This window comes from Thamnophis elegans, chromosome 13, assembly GCF_009769535.1.
Source record: "Thamnophis elegans isolate rThaEle1 chromosome 13, rThaEle1.pri, whole genome shotgun sequence".
NCBI classification, from domain to species: Eukaryota; Metazoa; Chordata; class Lepidosauria; order Squamata; family Colubridae; genus Thamnophis; species Thamnophis elegans.
In genome coordinates this window covers 16,651,121-16,673,657 of record NC_045553.1, presented here as the reverse complement: position 1 = coordinate 16,673,657, position 22,537 = coordinate 16,651,121, and the positions used below count along the sequence as shown (strand labels likewise).

The window sequence follows — 22,537 nt, the reverse complement described above, 5'->3', positions numbered from 1 at the left end:
AGCTTGACTCCTTCTTCTTTGTGGCAGCCTCTGAGATATTGGACAGCTATCATGTCTCTCCTAATCCTCATTTTCACTAGACTAGACCTACCCGATTCCTGCAACCTTCATGTTTCAGCCTCCAGCCTCTAAATCATCTTTGTTGCTCTTGTCTGCACTTTGCAGTCTCAACATCTTTTATATTGTGGTGACCAAACCTGGATAGTTACTGAGTATGCTCTTACTAAGGCTTTATAAAGTAGTACTAATGCTTCACATTGCCTTGATTCTATGCTTGTTTATACAACCCAGGATTGTATTAGTTTTTTTGGCTGCTGCCACACATGGCTGGCTCATGTTTAAGTCCATAGGACTCCAAGGCCATTCTCACAGTGACTGTTTTTCAGCCAGGCCTTACCTAATCTGTACTTGTACCTTTGTTTTTTCTTGCCCAAGGGTAAAATCTTGCTTTTCTCCACATTAAAATTCATGTTGCTGGATAGGGCCCATTGTTCAAGTCTGTCAATATCTTTTTGAATCCTGAACTTGTCTTCTAAAGTGTTGACTGTTCTTGCCAGTTAAGTGTCATCTACAAATCTGATGAGTTCCCCTTCTATTCACTCATCTAATTCATTTATGAAGATATTGAAGAGTCCTGGGCCTAAGATGGAACCTTGTGGCACCCCACTGCTTACTTCCATGTAGATGTAGTACTATTAAGGATGACTTGTTGAGTGGGGCTTGTCAGCAAGTTACAAATCCATCTGGGGAGATGCTGTCTATCCCACATTTTTCTAGCTTACCAAGAAGTAGGTTGTGGTCTACTTTCTCAAATGCCTTGCTGAAGTCTAAGTATACTACATGCACAGCATTTCGCTGATCTACTAATTTAGTTACTTGTGCTGGCTACTAGTTATAACTTTCTATTTATAGACTAATTATTAACTGCTACTGAAAAAGGCTACTCTCCCAAGTGATTTGGATGTTGACATCCTCCAGCACTCTTCAGGTGTATCTTTTGGCCCCAATTCTAAGTAAATTCACAATCTGAATTTATGGAATTCATGCCCACATTATGACACAACACCAGAGTGGAATGTAGGGTTTTTTTTATTACTATTGCTTGAGACAAAATAACACTTTATACAAACAAGTCGGCTAGATTACTGCAGATCAAGGAGATATAAAAACGATAGCATGATAGAGATCCATACTATTAAGGAAATCACTTGGGCGGGGAAGGGGGGACTTTTGGAACTTCTGCTATTCTCTATGGAAAAATACCTGACAAGAAAATTAGAACTAGGAACCGTCTCCTGTGCATTTCATACTTGCCACACCAAGATTCTGTGGGGAGGAGAGTCCCCTTTATGGACAAACTCTCATGTTGTGCCAATGGCCGATTCAAAGCCACAAGATTGGGGTGGGATGTCTGTGCGTGTGTGGGTGGGTGTGGAGGTTGGCCCCAGTGCTCAATCTTTTCCCGCCCTTGGAAAATTCATTGCACTGTAGCTCTAAACACTCATAAGATCATTCAAGATTCCAGAATATCCGTAGTGTGGGAAATGTGGGAAACTGTGAGGCATGCTTTTGTGTGTGTGTGTGTGTGTGTGTGTGTGTGTGTTTGTGTGCTTGACCCCCACACAGCCGTCATGGCCAAGCTGCTGCCCCTCAGCAGTACTCAGGTGGGGCATGCTCCAGGCAGGATGACTATCCGTGGACCCAAAAGTGGCCGAGGCCCCTGCCAATTGCTGAGAGCAGGTTTCCCCAGAGCCAGTCTTCACTTTCAAGGGGGAGGGGAGGAGTCAAAAGGGGAGCCCCCATTTTGCTTTTCCAAAAAGGAGGAAACGGCAGCATTTTAATTTCATGCCTTTTCCAGCCACAGGGCAGTTTAGAAGCCACCCGCTTGCCCAGGTACCCAGTCCACAAGGGAGGCCTGATTTCTAATCACATCCTGCTTTGGAAGGGCAGCCCCAGTCCCTCCCCGCAAGCCCCCTTGGTCAACATGGCAGAAACAATCTTCCCATCCCACAAACTGACCCCTGCATGCCCAATGGGAGTGGCAGAAACGTCGTGGGCCCTGCAGAGCAGAACGGAATGGCTCCAGGAGAAGCAGAGGGGGGCACAAAGGCAGCTCTCCTAGGGGTCCAGGGCCCCAGAGAGCACACGGGGGGCATCTGGCAATTCCCTCTTGCCCAAGGAAGCACCCCATTTTTTTTCACCCATATACCCTGTTTCCCTCCTATTGCTGGGAAGTCAGTGGCAAGGAAGGCACAAAGGAAAAGTTGCAGGGGGGGGGTATTGCGAGCAGCCCCTGCTTGGGGGGGGGGTCAGCCCTTCCGAGGCTTCCAGGCCAGAGGAGCTGCCTGGGGACCATGCAGCAGAGGGCAGTTCCAAAGGCACCTGGATTTAACCATGAGGGATGGGGAAAAGAAAGCCCTTGGAGAAAGGCACTTTGCCAGAGAGGCCTGGGGAAGCGTCGACCCACCATTCTCACCACCAGCCCTTCCCACGACGACGAGAACCTCCCCCTTCCAAAAGAACGGAACTGAGTCCTGCACCTGAAACTCTTTTGTTAGGGTTAAACCTCCCCCCACCAAACTAAGAGATTTAAATGTTGGCTCTTTTTGGACTATTCCTTTGCCTCCTGGAGGCTCCCCCACTCTGGAGACTGAGTGCAATAGGGTGCTCCACATCCCTCCAGAGAGGCTCCAGCCCTTCTGCCAAAGCAGCATCTATAGCGGCTTGCCAGAGAGGCCAGCCAGAGGGTGGAGTCAATTCTCACCTGCAGCCTTTGCCTTTTTTCAGCCAGAAGCAAGCCAATATTGAGAAGTGGGGAGGGGAGAATGATTAGGACGGCCCCCATCTCCCCGGTGAGAGCTGTTAGGTAGGTGAAGCCAGGGAGTCACCTTCTGCTCCTCTGGCTGCAGGGCACCCCCCCCCCCATTATTCAGGCCAGACGTTTGGGGGTTGCTGTTGCTCGGATAGGCCCAGAATAAAGCACTGCAAAGTTCTGCCCTCCTCCAGGAGCCCCTCCAACCCCAAGACAGAGAAACAGCCCTGACAAACAGGAACGTCAGCTCAGGTGCAAAGCAGGCCTGGAGGCAACAGGAGCAACGGGCACCTGCCCAGTTCTCTGGGCTGTGGGATGCATTAGGAAGGGGATTCTAGCCAAGCTTGGTCCATTGGAGGGGCCGTCGCTGGGGTTATCACCAGACCAGGATGCCAATAGAAGCCATGATGCAGCAAGGAATCATGAGCAGCCCAGAGAATTCCTTTACTATCCCAGAAGAGACCCTTCCCACTTGGCATGCTGCTTCTTGAGCCTTGCAGGAAGGAGGGGCAGGACCAGGCTGCCTCTGACCCACGCAATGTCCATAGGCGAGGCTGGAATGGCTACTGCCCACCATTGTAGGCGTAATCAGCCTTGTTGTGCATGATCAGCTTGTTGTCCACAAAGTAGAAGCTGTCTGAGCGAGTCTCGTAGGGGTTCTCGACCATCAAGCGTACTGCAGGGGCAAAAGAGATGGAGGAGCATCAGCCATAGCCCAGAAACAGCCTGCAGAGAAGGCCACTGGCGCTGACCCTGCAGTGCAGAGACCACTCCACAAAGCAGCCTGGAAAACTGTAGGGAGCAGGAAGCAGTGAGAGAATCTGTGGGTTTCAGAGAAATTAAGACCCTTTAAAACATTGACTGTGGCGGGACTTCCGGTTGTACTTCTGGCCCCTTCGGAAGCAAGGACAGTGACCTCCGTAGCCCTGTTCTGAGCTCTCTATGTCGGACTCAAATTGAGCCACAGCCACCCTGGGGAGGTGGTGAAGTAAAGGGAGGCCACTGTGTGGGTCAAGGAGAGCCGCATCTCTCCTCCCTGATTCGGAAAGCTCCTTGATCTGAAGAGCAGCGGCAGTAAAAAATGGCCGCCGGGGACAGCCCGAATACCTAAGACTGTGGTGGTGCAGAGAATGTGAATGGTGTGTGAACTGGGTGAGAGAATACTTTTTGTTGGAATTTGACCCCAAGAAATTTAAGGGGAAAGCATATTTAGAACTATTTGTTTAAGCGGTGAACAGGCACCGGGAAAAATACCAGAGAAGAAGAAAAAAATTACTTTAAAAAAATAAATAGAAATTTGTTTTCTCAAAGCTAAAAGACGTGGGATTGAGAGCACTTTAAAAAGCTGGAATTAAAGTCCCAAATTTCTTTTTACTAATATTGCTTAATTATTGGATTTACAACTTAAAATAATTGAAATTGGAATTGTAAACAATATTACAGAGAGGCTGAAGCAGACTGAAGCGAGAGCGCCATCTGCTGATGGAAAGGGAACCATGCAAACTTGGAAATAACCATTGAAAAAAGATTGAAAATATTTGCTGGACATGGATCTACTCTAAGACCACTAGAGATTTGATTATTAATTAAGGACTTCAGTTAAGAGTCCCCTGAATATTACCGAACATATAAAGAAGCGTGGATAACTCCCTGGTGAATTTAAATTGACTGGACTGATTACTGATGAAATTTAAAATTGTGACTTGGAAGTTCTGTTTTGAATTAAAGAATTCTGGACAGCTCGCCAAAAAGGAATACTACTAAATACAGATGCAATGCAAGACGGAAGCGAGGGGAAGCCAAATGGAATGGGCTTTTTCAAAGCATTAAGGAAATATTTGACCACATTGACCAAAAACTGGAAAATATAATTCAAGGGATGATGGGCAAACATCAGGACAATGAAAAAAGAATGGAGCCATCAGAAGGAATGGAGGGGAAAGCAGAACTGAGAAAGCAGTAAGAAGAAGGTAACAAGGAGGAGATGTTACTAAAACTAATAATGACTAAGGAACTAAAAAAAAAAGAGGAAAATACAATAAGACTTAAAAAGGGACTGGGAGAAACAGGAAGAAAAACTGGGCCATGGAATAGACAGTTTTGAAATTAGACAATGGGAAGGGGTAGAGATGGGAGAAAAAGCTAGATTCCATAGTCAAATAGGTAGGATAAAAGATTTAAGGGATGAATATGGGAGGAAAGCCAAAAAGAAAATAAGATCAAAGGTTCAGATACAGGCAAGACATGATGGATAAGGGGAAAAGACAAAAAGAGTAAAATATTTTTTTACGAATATATTGTAATAATGTATACTAACATTAGAATTATAAAGGTTGGACAATTATTCAACAACTAGTGTTATAGATATCAGGATGATAATATAAATAAGTTATGAAAAACTGAAAAATTAGATTTTGAATGACGGTATTATTAAATATGCATAATAATCTGATTAGCAATGAAATGTTAGAATCACAATGGGTGATTTTATACACACACACACACACACACACACACACACACACACACACACGAACACATGAAACAGACATGTCCGGAACGTTAAAATATATTTCTCACTTACCTTTCGTTAGCCACTGCTAACATTGTCAGAGTGTAAAAGTCATTAGATACCTGCCTCCCACCTGTGATTAGCTTTGTTGTTTTTTTACATCAGGCATTTTAATCGATGCCCCTATTCCTTTCTCCTTTGTTGAACATAGCTTGGGTTGCTCATCCCCAGGAAACAACGCTGAGCTGTCTGATGTTGCCTTAACAGTATTCTCTCTGGTTTCCTTCCACACCTCTTCCCTCTTCTTCTGTCTCGCAGGCACATCTGATATATTAATCAGCTTCATTTGTTGTTTTGATCTTTCTTGGTGCCTCAATGCTTGGTAAGCATTGATGGGGTTGTTATCGGAAAACCAGGCTTCTTTTAGCAGGCGCCCCCCTTTTGTTCTATCATGGGCAACAACTTCTGCCTCTTGAAAATTGAATATGTGATTGTGTTCTTTCATGTGTCCAGATCTGAGGGTGCTGTTCTGTGTGCCGGACAGCCAGTTCACGTTCATGCATTCTACTCTGCAGCCGCTTAGCTGTTTCCCCTACATAGTTACTTGTACAGTTGCTGCAGTTAATATGATAAACCACCGAGGATGACTCCTCTTTAGATAATGCTTCTTTTGGGCACATCGCTCTCATTCTCAGTGTTTGGTCCGGTTTATGCGCCTTGACCCACTGCATTGAAAGGATGGGTGCAGTAGTTTCGGATACACCCCGTATATACGGGAGCACCCTCCAGGTGGATGTTCCACTTTTATCCTCAATGGGCTGTCGGGCCCTGGGTGTGATACACCGTCGGATAAAGTCTGTGGAATGGAGTGTTATGCATCTGTGGCGCATAAACTGGATCAAAACACTTTCTATTATTCTACTATGCCGTTTCTATTGTGGGAAAATGGGAGGGGGGATGGTACGGAGTTAGATGCTATGTAGTCAAAACAAAATTCCTTCTAGAAAGCCAAGGTCATCCTTTGTCTCTGCACCTAAGTGGAACTGGATGGGTGGAAACTGCCAGCATGGCAGTGGAAGATTGAACCATGTGATGGGCCTGTGGGTGGGGGGCAAGGTCATGAACTTTTAACTGGGTGGGGAAAACCAGATAGTTTTCAGATTCGGGTTTTCCCAGATGTGCCAACATGGCTCTCTTGATAAATTGGAACTTTGAGGAATCCTTTGCCCTGGACTCTAATTTAATTTTGGATGCTATTTGGAACCCTGACAGTAGAATTATATGAATTGAAGGACTGGAAAGAATAGATGTACTTTAAATGTATAATTGACTGTGATTAATACTAAAACTGTATATTGAGATATTGAATAATGAAAGAATGAAGTTTGAAAGTTTGAAGTAACTAGAGAAATATGTATAAAAGGGGGACTTCCGGTGGCACCGTAAGGCTCTGACAACGTCCCTCTGGGACGCTCCAGCCCCGAGATTGCATTACACTGCCAGGACAGCGTAAATCAGTTGTCTGGCAGTTTGAAAACTCTTTTCTTGGGAGAAGAGGAAGAGGAGAGCTGCCGAGCGAGGGTAGAGCTCCCTTAAACCCCAGGAGTAATTTCTGGGGCTTGGAAGGTGTGAGCCCCCCTGTAGCTCGAAACACTCCGCTCTCGGGACGCGTCTGCTATAGCAGATCAAAGAGCCACGACCATCCCTGCAATCAATGTTTTGATCTATATTTGAATAAGAAGCAGGCAGAGCACATACAGATTATAAAATTTTTGCTAAATTAGCAAATAGGTTGATGTTAGCTATGCAACAAATGATTCACAACGATCAATCTGGTTTCATACAAGGGAGACAAATGAAAAGTAATGTAAGACAAATTGTTAATATATTGGAGTATTTGGGGAAGAATAACCAAGTCCCAGCAGTGCTTATATTCTTGGATGCGGAGAAAGCATTTGATCGAGTGAATTGGCAATTTTAATGAAAATAATACAAAAGATGCAGTTTGGAGAGTACTTTACACAATCTATCAAGGCAATATACCAGAAACAAACAGCACAAATTATAGTTAATGGTAGTCTAACAGAATCCTTTAAAATCGAAAAAGGAACAAGACAGAGGTGTCTCCTATCTCCATTATTGTTTATCTTAACCCTGGAGTTATTGCTGAATAAAATACGTGGGTCAGGTGATTTACAGGGAATTAAGATTAGGCATTATGAATACAGAGTACGAGCATTTGCGGATGACTTGGTTGTAACTTTAACCCAACCGGGGAAAGGTATATAACTGTAAAACTTATTAAAACTTTTAATAAAAAAAACAATATTATAGCAATATGAAGGGGGGGGAGTTAAAATAGTGATAGAGATAAGAGGGGAATAATAGTGTGCATGTATGTATATATGTATGTATATATACACACACACATGCATACATACCTCTATCTCTATCCCTATTTTAACTTTTTTTCTCCTTCATATCGCAAATATCAACATATATATATATGTTGTATTTGTACTGATAAATAAATAAAGGGAGCACAAATACAACAAAATGTAACAAAAAAGGCAACAGTAAAAATATTGGGTTTCTGCCTGGATGGTCTCTTGTGACGAGCTGAAAGACAGAGAATGGAAGTAGTGATCTTCCTCCCATATTTGGGCATACCGGGGGTTGTAAAAATCTAATATATATATTAGGCCACAGGCTCTTATCCGTTATCAGCGAAGCCAGGGTGAAAGGTATCTATTAGATTTTTACAACCCCCAGTATGCCCAAATATGGGAGGAAGATCACTACTTCCATTCTCTGTCCTTCGGCTCGTCACAAGAGACCATCCTGGCTTCGCTGATAACGGATAAGAGCCTGTGGCCTAATGGCTAAGAAGTCTGCCTAGTATGTAATATAGCCCAGGTTCAAATCCCAGTAAGGGTATGGCTAGCTGATGAGAGCTAAATAGCTTGAAATAGATCTATACTAGTCTCCCTTTATTTATTTATCAGCACAAATACAACAAAATGTAACAAAAAGGCAACAGTAAAAATATTGGGTTTCTGCCTGGATGGTCTCTTGTGACGAGCCGAAGGACAGAGAATGGAAGTAGTGATCTTCCTCCCATATTTGGGCATACCGGGGGTTGTAAAAATCTTTTATATATATATGTGTGTGTGTGTGTGTGTGTGTGTGTATACACACACACGCATACACACCTATAAATACATACACACACACACACATTAATATGCTATGATATATAAAAGAATAGAAAGGTCTAGATATGAAGGGCAACAGTAAAAGGCATGTATAAATAACATGAAATAAGGGAAATGGAATGTAATATGTAGCAGTAATAAGACTATGTTTATGTGTATTTAAATGTATCATACCCAGGTATCACACCATTCACGCACTGATATGTATAAATAATATAAAATAAAAAATTGATTTAAAAAATTGACAGTGGAAGTTTCCCACCAAAGCAGAGACCCCGATGGAGGAATCATACAAAGGGCTGGATTTTCTGACTGTTCTTGAGGAATCCGGTGCTTACAGGGAGCCTGATATGGAAGGCCGAAGACAGCTGACCATCCCTGCTTAGGCTGTGGGACTCATCTGGTCCAAAACCTCCCACTCCCACCCGTGGACTGTTCACCCAACCAGGCCCAAGAGGTACTTACTGAGGTCCTCTGAAAGCTGAGGAAACTCGTAGATGTGCTCACAGGTGTTCCTGCTGCAGGGGATGCAGAAGCCAAAATCAAAGTCAAAGTTCTTCAGAAGTCGGTCTCTGAAGTAATGCCTCTCGATCATACGGAAGTTGGATACAGGCTTGTCTCCCACAGTGAACTCCACCCTGCAGGGAGAGAAGGGGGCGAGTTGAACCCACCACTGGAGAATCTCTCATGCGTCCAGGACAGGAATGGCAATTCTGGAGTCCGGCCCTCCAGATGGCCCTGAAGCCGCTGAGCACACTTGAAGGGCCCAGCTGTCCCTTGACAGGATCCCACAGGCCTCACCACCAATCTTTATCCCCTGGTTGTAAAGAAAGGCTGGCCTAGGAAGGGGATGCCCAGGGATTCAGGTACAGTGCAACTAGGAATTCAAATTAGCAGGAATAATAATAATAATAAGAAAAAAGAGTAAAGACAGCAGACATGCCTCAAGGAACATATAGTTTTCTTTGAATTTGTACAAACTACAAAATTCCAGACTTGGATTTAAGATTTCTTTGTTTTTTAAGTGCTCATTTAGAAGTCCTGAACTTGCTTTTCACCCAGACTGATTGTAGTTGGATGAAAACCAAGTGGCTGGTGGTGAGCAACCCCAGGAGCCCCCTGGTCTCGCCCATCCCGAGCTTCTGCCCAGACTCACGTGGCCCCAACGGTCCGTAGGCGCAGGAAGGCCGGAGTGAACTGATAGCGAACAAAGCGTCCGGCGCTGCTGTCCACCTCCCCAAGGTCACACTCGTAGTCCTCTTGCTCTACAGGAATTAATGGTTAAAGAAAACTCAGCAGGTCAGATATGTGGGGATTCCCATTGGCCTGACATTCGGGAAGTGGGACCACTCCAGGAAGCCCCTGCAGCCGACTCGGCCTTCTCTGCAATATGGCTAGAATCAAGGTCAGGAGCAGGAAATGCGGAACGAGCAACCGAGGCAGCCTTGCTGCACCAAGCTTACAAAGCTAAATGTGGCTTGGCTTAGGTGGGTGAAGTGTTGGGACAGATGCCTTTGTGGCACCTGGAATAACGGATGGAACCCAGATTTAGACGGAAAGGTCTCAAGGAAACAGATCATCCCAAGAGTGATGACAGAATAAGAGGAAGTAAGGGGAAGCACAGATTTAGGGATTATGAGACCACCTTCTTAACTACCATTAGAAGCAAAATGTCCTTCCTGGAATTGTTAACCATTATTTGGGTGTTGCGATTCAGAACGGGACCCCGTTACTTTACACCACAAGTAACTTACCTAAAATTGAAGGTTTGGCAATTTCAAAGAGCACCGTCCCAGTCTCCAGGTCCCGGATTTTAAACTTGGTGAAGTCAATATTGTAGATGTTGTCTTCGGGTCGGCAAAGGTAATCTGGAAGAGAGGAAAACAGAAGGGAGGCTGAAATGCAACCTTGAAGGTTCAGGTGGCAATGGAGAGGGTGCCTGGCCCAGCCCACCAAAAGGGCCTTTGCATTCAGGGCAAGGAAGCGAGTTTCCAACTGCAGCAGACATTACTAGGAAGTCTCTGCAAAACTCCGGACCAATTCTGTGGCCAAGAGAGGCACCTGGTTAAAGGAGAAGAATCAGTGGAAGGATGTAAGACACAGACAAACGCAAGCACCGCGGCAGGGATTCTACACCCAAATAAACTTTGGATTTAGAACTGAGCAATATGATTATCAAGCTCACCGGTGGCACCAAATTATTTAGCCAAGACATGCAAATGTGCAAGAACAGTTATAACTGGTCAAGAGGGAATTAACACAAGCAGCCTACTTAAATCTAAGTAAATGCAACCTATCTCATGTCAGGACAAAAAAGACCTACTTTTAAGTACAAAGCATTGTAGATCATAAGCTACTTTGTCTGACTTTTTTTTTTAGTAATCTTGTAGTGGAAGGAAAGAGGGAAATGGTAAACAGAGGAGGTTTAAGCCAAATTCATTACATAAAAGTCAGGGCGAACATATCTTCTGACTTTGTAAAGATAACCAGTCCTACTTACCATGTAAATCTACTATTCAGAATTATGATCCTTAGTTTAATGACCATTCAAAGTTGCAATACATCTGAAAAAAGTGAGTTGTGACTCGTCCTTGCATTTATGACTGAAATGTCTTCAGTCATAACCATGTGATTCATTTAATGACTATGGCAAAGAAAGATAATAAAATCAGGGACCATTCACTTAACAATTGATGTTCTGGTTCCACTGTGGTTGTAAGTCCAGGACTAGCTGCTTCAACACACAGGCTCTGGCTGCAGGATACGACGAGGCAGAAAGCTTGGTCAGCAGCCTGTTCTTTCTTTTTTTAAATATTTATTTATGGCCACCCATCTCATGCCATGATTTTAGGGAATCCATAAAACCAAATATAAAAACATGTCCCCCCTCCCCCCCCCAGCTCAACCCCAATCCTATCCCAATACTGGGACAAGAGCCAGGCCTTCATGGCCCTCCGGAAAACTAAAAGGCTTTAAGGTCTCTCAAATCTCAGTTTGGAGGCTATTCAAAAGGGCCACGATGATAACAGGGAAACTGTGAGGTGGCAGTCATCACAAAGGTGCTTCCAAAGCCAACCGAAAAGCTTCTGCCAGCGAAATCTCTTGTGCACTTAAAGCAGCTGGAGTGGCTGAGCTCAGCTCTGTAGCTGCAGGATCAGTGACACCCGAAACAAAGAATCACAATATGGAGCTGACTTTGAAATGCTGCTCCAGCAGGGAAGGCCAGAAGTTGCTACTCAGCCAAATTGTCCATTTAATAACATTTCCGTTCTGGGCACAATCCTGTAGTGGTCCCCCTAGCAATTCAACAAGGGTCCTTTTTGGTGACATCACATTGCAAGATGATATTATGGCTAGACATTGTTGAGGTGGTGCTAGTCGGAACCTCAGTGCCCTCAACACTGGCAAGAGAGAGTAACAGAATAAAAAAATTGGAAGGGACCTCGAAGGTCTTCTAGTCCAATCCCTGCCAAAGCAGGAGACCCTATAGGATTTCAGACAAGTGGCTGTCCGGTGTCTTCTAAAAAACTTCCAAGTGATAGAGCACCTGCAACTTCTGAAGGCAAGTCATTCCACTGATTTATTGTTCTTGCTGTCAGGAAATTTCTGGGTTCTACACTCCTTGATTTCATTGATTCTTGTCCTGCCTTCAGGAGCTTTGGAGAATGTCAGTTGGTCCTACCTGAACTGCATGTCCTCCTCCCAGCCGCTCTGGTTCGAGGGGCCTCCTGCCTAGGCCTGTCCCTCCTGAATGACTTGGAGGAACACTTCCTGAGAAGCGATCTCCCACTAGACCCAGGGCCTACCTCTCGAGAGGTTCCCTTGCCTGGGTCTGAACCCTCTGGAGAGCTTGGGGCAGCCGCTCCCTTGCTCCAGGTGGCCTCCACCATCGCAGTACTCACGATTAGGTGTTTTCTCATTCTCTCTACCTCCTCTCTCTCAGCTGTGGTCTCTATCCTCGTGGATCCGGAGCTCCTTCGGATCTGCGGTGTTCTTCCTCACCCGCCGATCCGCAGGCTGAAAGAGTCCTGGGCACCAATCTGGGCTGGAATCTCCCCGAATAGCCGGTGGAGTTGAGGCCCAAAAGAATCTTCTGCTGCTGCTGTTCGGTGCTGAGGCGATGCAGCAATTGGTATCAGTACGCCTCCACGCCTCGCGCATGCCCCCACGTGCTCAAAATAGCGACCACCGATCACACAGTCCGATCACCTGAGGAGGATCCGGCGGGACCGCTCCTTCCCTCTTCTCGATGCTCCGCAGTCTTCCTGGAGCCTTTTCTCCTTGCCGTTTAAAACAGCTGTGGCGCGCGAGGTCTGGAGACCCCCCCTCCACCGGGAGCCGGTGGTTCAGGGCCCGCAAGGTAGCAGCGAGCGTAGCTCGTGCTTTGGCAGGAACGGGGCACAGCAGGAGGAGGCAGGAGGTCCGACGAAGGCAAAAAGAAGAAAAATGAAGAAAATTGAAGGCCAAAGGCCTGAAGCTAGTAAGTCAAATCACAAAAAAGGTAAAAGACAAAAAAGGAAATAAAAATTAAATTCGGAAAGTCACTGAATAGCTCCTGTTAGGCCGAAGACTGAGGTTAATCTGGGGAGTCTCCAGGAGGAACAGAGGGAGTGTCCTCAGATTTACCTCAGTCTCCAGGCAATTGGGTCATAACAATACCATTCAGTGACTCCTCCCACACCCCACCTCGGAGACTAAGTTGACCTCCTGTTCTTTGTGGCAGCACCTCAAATATTGGAAGATGCTACTTCTGGAGGCAAGTCATTCCACCAATTAAATGTTCTTGCTGTTAGGAATTTTCTCTCCTTGATTAGTTTCCATCTATTCCTTCTTGTCCTACCTTGGCCTCCTTCCCCTCAAATGTTGGCAATCCAGACTGACATACAAAATCAGGGAGTTTTCGTGCAGTTGTCTACCTACTTGCTGAGGGCAGGCTTACATCAACCAGCAATGAAGCATGTGCAGCATCAAAGGTTGGCGGTGCTCACTATCAACACTTTCATGTTCAATCATGTGAATAACACTGAGATCAAAAATAGTTAAGAATCCCAGACAGGTCACAATGATGAAAGGAACACAAAGATATGGCAATGACTTCTTAAAAGTTGACAGTTTCAATATGTGCCAGAAAAAAGATACAAGTTCTACAGCCGAGGCTGCACAGTTCTGTTTCAAAGCCTGAAGAGAGGTTGGTCATCTGCAGGCCATGTCTTGGCACACTGTCTTCCATGATCTTGTTGAGACGCCTTTTCAGTTTCTGCAAAACTACACAAAGGTGGTGTACCGAAGCAAGCAGTCCCTCCTGCTAAGTCAAAAGGTTGATGTAGATGCCACTTCCGGTGCACTGGTGTGATGAATGGTGGGATTATGCTCATTCAGCCATCTTGGTTCATGTTGTAGCACCCCTTGAGCACAAGAGTCTTTCTGAAGAAGCAGACTGAAAGAGCAAGATGGAGATGTCAGTGGCATTCGGTGCCATGCAGGGTAACACCTGTGCCAAAGCATAAACCTCTCTTCTTGTGGAATTTGAAAATCTTTGTTTTGGATGTGCACAAGGAGTTCCAAATATTTGAAGATGACGACTATTGGCAAGGCAAACTTTGATGCCACTGTGTTGGCTAACACAACTGCATGCGGCCCCCTGATTAGTGGCAAACTGATCTACCTTGAATCTGATGAGAACAAATTCAGCAGTGCATTGACTGAAAGAAGTTTTGGCCCTTCCAGTTCTACCATTTTTGGCTCATTATGAGTTGCCAGAATGGAGCCAGGAATTGGAACAAGCAGCAAAATGAAACAAAATACATTGCCTTGGGTGTAACAAAGGCAGGCTAGGGAGACACTACACAAAGCTCCAAGGGATGCCACTGAAGTTACTCTCTGCCAACTTCGAAACGGATCTGGGCTGCCACAGCCATCTTTTCATTTCTCATCTTGCCATCTTGTATGGGGAGAGGGGGAAGCTTGGAATGTCGGACCAGACAGCAACATCGTCCTGTGGGAACCAAGGTCATCTCAGCAGGTGTCAGGGAGAGAGTGGAAGGAGTTACCAGGGAGATGCCAGAACACCTAATTGGACAATGTGACCTGTGACATGGCAGGAGGCAAATATCTATTCTTTAATTATACTAAACCCGCGGGAAATAAGAGTTGGTTTTGCTTTCATGCGTGCCAAAAGGGTGTACTCAGTAGAACAGTTCTTTGAGAAAGCTGTCCATCACGAAGTACTGATGTGGTTGAACTCATCAATTGGAACCTTGACACTCCCCTGACCAACTCTCTGGAATTGACAAGTTTGGGCTAACACAACAGCAGACTGCCTACATCATGAAGAGGACAAGGGGTGTTGGAACAGAACCAAAGTTGAAAAAGATCCAGCTGAAGGGGACGGCCAAGGTGGGCAGCATCCTTCTGATACTAACCTTTGTGCGATGGGCGCCTTGACAGGTGCTGCTGCTGGTGTTGCCCGGGTTGTGCAGGACAAGCAAGCAGAGAATGCTGCCCAAATCCACCTTAAATGACGCCACTGTTTGTCTGAAGTACACCTGGGAGGGACCCTCAGTCTGGGCTGCAGCTAGAGGAGGGGGCTCCGACCTTGGGAACTTTAAGACTTCCCCAGCATGGCTTCCCAAAGGGATTCTGGGAGTCAAAGTCCACAAGGGGGATTGAAGACCCCTCGCTTGAGGGTGAGTCTGGGGAGGGAGAAATCTGTCTTTCCAAAAAGGGCTGAGCTTCTGGGGGTCAAGAGGGCAGCCAGGGCGCTTCTGCATCCTCAGAGGAGGGAGGGGGGTCTTCATGAGGGGGGGGAGCTGGGAGGCGAAGGGGAGGAAAGGGGGGGCAGCTGGTTCAGTTCGGAGATCAGGAAAGCCGGCAGATCCCCCACCTGTTTCCCGCCGCCATCGGGCCTTGTGGGCGACCGCTCCCCTCCCTTTCTCTGCGGAGACAAATGCCCAAAGCCCCCCCCCCGGTCCCTTCAGCGCCTGGCGGGGACCCCAAAGGGGAGGGAGGGGCGGAGGGAGGCCCTGCCTGCCGAGGGTCTTCCCCCCTCGGGAAACAGCGACTGCCACACCCGGCCAGGAGCGAGGCGAGCGGAGGGGGCTTTCCAAGAGGTTCCGGCCCTTCGAGCCCCCCGTCCTCTTCCCGGCCGAGGAGGCCGCAGCGCTGCAGAAAGCGAGGAAGGCCGGCGAGGGGAAGGATGCTCCGGGCGGAGGGAAGCGGCTACTCACGCTCCGTGACGCGGCCGAGTCCCAGGACGTGCTCGGGCCGGACCGCCTCCAGCGCCAGCAGCTCCGCCTCTGTCCTTGGAGGCGGCAGGGCGGCCCGCGGAGGTGCGGCGGCATTGGCAGCCCCGGAGCTCCTTTGCCCGCGCAGGCGACTCAGCGCCCCGCCGGGCCCGGCCGCGGCCACCCTGGGCTTCGAGCCGCTCATCGCCGGGCCGGCCCCGCCGCCGCTGCCAAAATGGCGGCCGCCTCTCCCTCGGGCCCGCCGGTAGCCATGGCAGCAGGGGGCGGGGCTCGCGGCCTAACAAGGGGACGGCTCCGCCCCTGGAAACGCGCACGCACGTATACGGCCACGCCCCCTTCTCGCGCCCCCTCCCCGATCCCGCTTGATTTCTCCCCTCTTCGGCGGCCTCCAGCGGCCCTACGGAAGCCCTTTCTTCACCCGTCGCCTCGGGAGACGGCTTCTTTAGGGCAGCCTAGCTCGACTGAAGCAAACCTGAACCGCCTCAAGGGGAAAAAAAGAGTCCAGTTCCCTTTTGGAAAAAGAACCTCCAACTCCCAGAATTCCCCACCCAGAGAATTCTGGGAGTTGAAGTCCACACGACTTAAAAAATTGACGAGGTTGAGACCGTCCTAAAGTGTATCTGGTAATCGAATCTGGCAGGAAGCAGACCTTCTGGACTTAAAACACGCCTTACTAGAAGAGGGAGGGAATTTTTTTAAAACCATTAAGTCTGTTTTTTGCACTTAAAACCAGCACCTAGACTTATATACCGCTTTACAGCCCTCTGTAAGTGGTTTAGAGTCAGCTTCTTGCCCCCAACAATTTGGGTCATTTTACTGACCTTGGAAGGAGGGGAGGCTGAGTCAACTTGAGATCAGAATTGAACTGCTGGCAGTGAGCAGAGTTTGCCAGCAATACTCCATTCTAACCATGGTGCACCATGGAAGGGAGAAAAGAGCGAGCAATAACACTTAGCCTTATATGCTGCTTTGTGGTGCTTTACTGCGCTCTCTAAGCAGTTTACAGAGTCAGCCTTTTGCCCCCAACAATCTGCGACCTCATTTTACCCACCTCTGAAGGCTGGAAGGCTGAAGAACAAGCAAGCTTAATACTAATAGAGACAATATAAATGCCAGCTTGGGAAGGATTCTTTGTTGTGGTGCCAGAATTTTAAGTTAGTCAGGAGTTACAGAGTTTCAAGCTGATATGTCATCTTTCCACTTAAAAAATGAAACCGCGGCTTAGTTTAAGTGACAATATAATTTTTATTTTTTTAACACACTGCTGGTTAAAACTGCCAGGCAGTAGATTTCAGAATATTTCCCTCAACCAGACATCTTGAGAGAAAAAAAAAGAGAAATCAACAAAATTTATTAAAAAAACAAAACAGCTAAATGTACCAAAAAATGGGATGGGGGGAATAATTAATGCAGAACTCATCCATACCTATTTCACTTCCCCGGGAAAAGAAATCTTTTGCAAAGCCAATGTAGTCAGACAAAAGTCATATGTGCTTTTTACCCTTTGCCCAAGCTCAATATTAAATGCACACCTACACACATCCCAATAATAAAAAGAACCAATGCAAAATATTAAAAGACACAAAAGTAAAGGACATTTGCGTGCACCACTCTGCTTCAGAATTATGTATTGACTTTAAAGTTGTGAATGGCAAACCAGCGCAAGGACAGATTCCACCCAAGCTTGAAACCTGGCAGCAAACATTCTAGCCAGGGGTCTCCAACCATGGCAACTTTAAGCCTGGAGGACTTCAACTCCTAGAATTTTGGGAGTTGAAGTCCACCAGGCTTAAAGTTGCCAAAGTTGGAGGCCCCCTGTTCTAGGCTGTCCTAAGAGGCCACGTCCATGCCTCTTTAGCAAGCAGGGACACAAATAGAAAAGATAAATATACACAACAGTACAATAAAGGATGGGGCCTCAATCTTCTGATAGCTGAGATTGCAGCCCTCAAAACCTACATCTGCCTCGTTAGCAATAACAAGGATTATCGCCACTAAAACTTTGATCATGACGAGGCTTAGGAAGTGAAGTTTAGAGAAAGAGAGAAAAAAAGGCCAGGCCCTTTCCCTGGGGGAATTCAAACATCTCCCAAGGCACTCCCCAAAGGCACCCCAAATAATTTCCCACAGGTTTTAACCAGGGAGTGATCTCTTGGTTCAAGAAACCAACACACACACAGACACACACACACACACACAGCCCTCGATCAAATAACGATTTGGAAGCTAAGCACCACTATCAGATCCCCATCAAGCACAGCTTTGGGAGCCTGGGAGCAGGGAGGGGAGGGACAGCAGAAAGGCAATGGAAGGTGGTTGGCAGCCAATGCTTCCCCTTTCCCTACCTTCCTGGGCTCTGCTTTGAAGGAAGCAGCATTAGGGCCTAGCAGGCATTGTGTGCCACCAGCTAAGCTCCTGAAGGAAGACGGCATTTCGAGGCCCACCCCAAATTCTCCAGTAGAGATTTTTACTGCTGTGTTTGTCTTTGGGGCTTTTCAAAAGCAAGCTACAGTCTGTTCTAGCAACCTGAAAGTCTTTAGGATAAACACAGTTCTGCAGAGCAACAATCCCAACGCTTACCTTTGGCTTTGCGGCAAGGGAGGCCCAACAATATCCATTTACTTTAGCCTTTCCTTCTGGCAAATCCCAACACCTGATCTTTCCAACTTATATGGAACACGCTTTGGCCTACATTCAACGGAATACCCAATTAATCCCAAGCAGCGTTTTTTTACCTTTACCAGGCAACTGCAGATCTTTCTCCAGGCTTTTCTCCCTCTTCAAGACATTTAAAGGAGGATACCTGATTCATGGGTTTCCTCTTCTAAATGTCTAAATTGCTGCGGTGAAATAGGATTATTTCTCAATAGTCTATGTCTGATGGGATCTCAGGAAAGAGAAAGCAACCATTTATTCCCCCTACTGGCTAAGGGAGAAGGCATTATATTTGTGCAAGCAAAACGTAGGTCAAAAAATAAAAACAATTCCACAAAGGGGCAGCCGGATACCACTATGCCCAATAATGCTACTACACAAGGACCAGTGCCCCAAGCACATAACTAAAGCATGCATCAGCACAAATGAACCCAGAACAAATGAACCCTTCTCACAAGAGGCAGCGGTAGGAACCTTCAGCATATTTTGGCATCGGGCAGGCAAAACTTAGACTGCCATTCACTTGTACCTTATAGTCTGCAAGAACAAGATCTCCAGCTTAGGCAGAAGAGCCTCAAGGACCATGGTCCCTAAATCAAGATGCCAAACAACCTAAGCCAGTTGATCCTCAACCCTCTAAATCAAACTGTGCCATTCACAGCAGTCTTAATACTTTGATAGATCTTAAAAGGGATAGATCCCTGCCCAACCAGAGAGTTGTAAAAGCACAATCTGTGGAAGTGGAGAGCAGCTTCTGTCCTGATGTGCTTTGTGGAGGGTAACGCTGCAAGGATCTTGATAGATCACCTTTTCTTTCTTTCAGAGTATAGAAGTATGAAAGACCAAGCCCTCACACATGTGCGTGGCTTTAAGGGCATCTCAGAGCAGGATGTGAAGTGTACAGAGCATGGGGCTCCAAGGGTCTTTTTTGTGCAAAGTTTGTACAAAACAAAAGTTCCATTAAAAAAAGACCTCTTGACATGCAAAGAAGCCTGCCAACTTATACCTGAAAATGTTCAAAAGGCAGAAGCAACAAATACAGATTCAAATGCTGACTTTGCTGCATTTTCCTTTAAAAGAAGAAAATACTTGAATGTTTTACCACACTCAATATATTCAAACTCTAAGGGAAAATTAGGGCCATGTTCTCTCTGCATAAAAAATAGGAATAAAGCTACTCTTCTAGCGATTGACTGGAACCAAACATTCTTATGATAAAAGGGAATTGCCTTTTTTTTAACAGCTCAAGACCTAGAAATGCAGATTTTCAGTGGTCTTAAGTCTACCCATCCATATCAGAAACAGACCATCTCTTCCTTTAGGAATTTTGAGTTTTCTGAATTGGAGAAGAGAGCGAGTACAGTTGCTCAGGAAGATAATCAGTAGCCTTTAGCCTCCTCTGGCCCTGGAGAAAAAAGGGAATGGGAATGAGATTGCAATAGCTCACTTGGTCTTCCTCCATCTTCAGTTTGTTTGTGGAGGAAATGTGCAGTTTTACAATCAAGTCGGACAAATTAGGGTACGAGCGAGGCAAGGCAGCCTATATGTTCTCTTCACTTGCAAAATATAAATTAGCCCCTAAATAAACAGCTACAAGGGCTTTCGTTTAAAGATTACGGATTCAAAAAATGAACAATAACAAGATGAAAGCAGCCCCTTGTCCTCATGGCTACGTACCTGAGCTCACATAACATCCACCTGCTTTCAAAAACAGATTCATCTGTCCGGACCTGCGACGTCAACAGCTTCCAATTCGAATTCTTCGCAGTTGAAATTCAAAGACTACGGTACTTGGTGAAATTACTTTGGGGTGTGAGACAACGAAGGTCTGAAATTTCCTCAGCCTTTACTATATTCTGCTAGCAGGTATCAACCGTCTCACAGGACATAACCCAGAAGTCATTTCACCAATGGCAGCCATGAAAATGGACACCCTATTACCAAATATGGATTTCCATCAAATGAAGTTTAGAGCCATGAGTAGCTTCCAGATGAAACACTTGCAAATCCCTGCCAGCATTTTCAGTCAAATGGGGCTTATTCCTAAATAAATTTGGGGGGGGGGATTTTTCTGTCTAGTAGTAATATATATAAATAAATAAAAAGGAAAGAATTTACTTTGAGGTGAAATGTCCAAAAGCAAGCCAAATCTGGGCAGGAAGACAATTTTCTGAGCCAGCAGGAGAAAGAGAGCAGCTGACTGAGTTTAATATGTTTACCAGCAGTATGAAAAGAAAATGCAAAACAGTTCATTTCCCCACTGAGATTGTAGCCGGAAAGAAACCGGACAAGTGCCTTAAAATTAAGCCCACAAACTGGGAAAATGGAACAGATTATAGGAACAAACGTTAAATACGGTGGCACAACCTGGCCGCTGCGGGGCTCAAGTACCATGAGCTGAATATCAACTGACAGATTGACAAGTACATCTTGCTCTGTGTGAAAAGGCCATTGAGGAAAAGGTTTTCAACTCTGCCTTTGTTTTGCCCAGATCCAGATATAACTATAGCAGTGGAAAACCAGAAAGCCACATCAAAAGACACAGAGAGAAATATTCCTTAGATCCCAGTAAATATTTAGGGAAGATGACAACTGCAGTCCCAACAACCCAAGTAGGGGATTTCTCTGTAGGTTATGCTCAAGCAATCCTGGCTTTGCTTACAATACAATCTTGCGGGAAGCACCTTTTAAGGTCATTTCAGACTGTGCCCACCAAAAGACCCGAGAAAGGAATGGCCGGCAGGATCCCTTCAAAGGACATGCATCTCCTTCAAAAGTTGAAGCCGAGCCTGAAAAAAAATGTAATGACTGAAGATGCAAGACAGAAACCTTTGAAGGTTTTCTAGCTCTGGAGCTCTTAAGCAGAAAAAAAGGAGCCACCACCTTGGATCGTGGAAAGTCTCCAGGCACAAGAAAAATGGAAGGCCATCAAGGGAGCTCCCTAAATGCCCGCTAGAGTGCCAGCTTCTGCTGGTCAGGTTTTTGCCATGTGACATGGAATGGGAAGAGGAGTTAAGAGTGGAATCACTGCATTTGGGAGGATGGGAGGAGGGGGAGAGAAACTAGATTAAAGTTACACCAGGAGAGGCGAGAGGGAATTCTCTAAAGACAACTCAAGACTTGCCAGAATTATCATGACCAGGGAATGCACTTTGCCTGAAAATAAAATCTTCTCAGAACGCCTGGCAGAGCAGGTGACTTAGATTACCGGCTCAACCTGTCCCATAACCAAAAGCATGTTGACCAAATATCAATCCGTCAAGGTGAGCCTCCTCATTCAGAGGAGAAAAGAAGTACCATGTGTTGAGCTACAAATGTTCTAGCGGATGTCTACCCAACCCCCATCTCCACACCCGTGGATCCATCCAGCAAGGCTGTTCAGTGGCTGCTTCTCTTTCTAGCCAACCTTCGGATCGTATGCCTTTCTGCCCGCCCCTTTGGACTCCATCTTGCTCGTTGCAGGATTCACTGCCCCAAAGATCCAGGTTCTGCTTCAAGGCCTTTTGGAGAGGAAAGGTGCCTGCTGCTGGCCCACAGCCGGCCAAGACCCAAAGTTCTGTGGAGGAGGATGCAAAGTCTCCCTTTATTGTACCTGCTGCTCCTTAAAAAGCCATTGTTTTCCTTAAATATGGAGAAGCCAGGACTGCCTCCACATCCGGCCCAACTCCTCCTCTTCGGCTTGCACTGTGCTTGCTGTCTTTCTCACAACCTGCAAAGGCAGAAGAGGGTTGGAATGAAGACGCCAAAGGCCACTAAGATCGGGAACATGAGGCTGCTGTTGTCCGAGGCATAGGGGTTTGGTGTGCGGGGACCTGACTGGACCCGGTTCTTATTGGCCTGCTTTTTAGGGCTGGACCCGTCTTCGTACTCCTCTTCTTCCTCCTCCTCCTCTTTCTTCTCCAGGCCTGGGTGAGGCTGAAGCTTTGGAACATCTGTAGAAAGAAGAAGAAAAACAATGCCAGAGTCTAGGGTGTAAAGCAGAGAAATTGCAGGGAGGCAAGGAGCGTTTCTCTAAACCCTCAACGTTATGATTCAAAGCTGTAGGTAAGATGCTTAAGGCACATACAAAGCCTTCTCAAGGCCAACATAGAATCCCACT

The 22,537-nt window shown here is 46.2% G+C and overlaps 2 protein-coding genes across 3 annotated transcripts in view; both read right to left on the bottom strand.

Moving 5' to 3' along the window:
* Positions 1-1,071: 1,071 nt before the first annotated feature.
* UNC119B (unc-119 lipid binding chaperone B) lies at positions 1,072-16,030 on the bottom strand. Its single transcript, XM_032229140.1, has 5 exons — positions 15,766-16,030; positions 10,294-10,407; positions 9,696-9,804; positions 9,005-9,177; positions 1,072-3,488 (listed from the first exon to the last, which is right to left on the bottom strand). Exons 1-5 carry the CDS (start codon positions 15,965-15,967, stop codon positions 3,376-3,378), a joined length of 711 nt encoding a protein of 236 aa, XP_032085031.1. The 5' UTR covers positions 15,968-16,030; the 3' UTR covers positions 1,072-3,375.
* A 978-nt stretch (positions 16,031-17,008) lies between these two features.
* Positions 17,009-22,537, bottom strand: part of MLEC (malectin) — a 31,613-nt gene continuing 26,084 nt past the window's right edge. For both annotated transcript variants that reach the window (XM_032229105.1, XM_032229107.1), the window contains exon 5: positions 17,009-22,370. In XM_032229105.1, coding sequence (XP_032084996.1) covers positions 22,141-22,370 — 230 coding nt within the window. In that variant the 3' untranslated portion in view covers positions 17,009-22,140. The remainder of the gene's footprint in view (positions 22,371-22,537) is intronic.